The following is an 805-nucleotide window of genomic DNA, read 5'->3' on the forward strand; positions in this document are numbered from 1 at the left end:
CTACTCTACATGCTGCTCCTCTTCTTGTGCTGACTCAATTTGCAACAGCTTCTCTTTAAGATCTCGATTTTCCTCCAGCAACTTTTCATACCTCTGTCGGAGCTCTGCAACTTCGGCTCGGAGACTTTCTACATCTACTGGTTCGGGTTTTGGGATCCCTAAGTGCTCTTTCACAAATTCTAAGGCATTAGTGGGCTTCTCTGGCTCTTCATACAGAGCTACCAACACATTTGTGAGGTTTTCCAGAACGTCGGCCTGTTCTAAGTAGCTACGAAACTGCTCGAGTTTGGATTCTGCGGCTTTAAATTGAGCCATTGCTGGATGTGAACGCTTAACCCTAAACCACCTACACACGAAACAACCACTAACACTAATAGATGGACAAGGGCCTGTGGCATACAGATTTATATCAAGCTAAACCCTGGCAAGTCTCATGAGAAGAAGTAGGGCAGTGCATCCGCCCACTTGGAAGGAAATGACAGAAAGGTGGAGAAAGGGAGTGGTAGTGAGAGAGAGACACTGCTCAACGCACCATGCAATCCTGCTTCTGTCTCATCCAAAAACACTTAAAACAATCCTCGTGGAAATTATCTGACACACATGACTTGGCAGTCATAGGTGGCACAGTCATAGAGTTGCTGCCCCGCAATAAGGAGTTCACCTCCTGGGTACTCCCAGTGTGGAGTTTGCATGCTAGTAGGAGGCAGCTAAAGGGCTTAAATAATCGTAACAACACATCCGACCAGGAGGCGAAGGGGTGCGCTGACTCTCTTTCTCAGTTCCCTGCAGACCTTTCCCGGGAAAT

The 805-nt window shown here is 47.5% G+C and overlaps 1 protein-coding gene across 1 annotated transcript; it reads right to left on the minus strand.

Annotated features, from left to right (window-relative positions):
- Positions 1–315, minus strand: LOC120517011 (MYC binding protein). Its single transcript, XM_039739069.1, has one exon. The coding sequence runs from the start codon at positions 313–315 to the stop codon at positions 1–3; it is 315 nt and encodes a 104-aa protein (XP_039595003.1).
- Between the last annotated feature and the right edge of the window lie 490 nt (positions 316–805).

This window comes from Polypterus senegalus, chromosome 16, assembly GCF_016835505.1.
Source record: "Polypterus senegalus isolate Bchr_013 chromosome 16, ASM1683550v1, whole genome shotgun sequence".
Lineage (NCBI taxonomy): Eukaryota > Metazoa > Chordata > Cladistia > Polypteriformes > Polypteridae > Polypterus > Polypterus senegalus.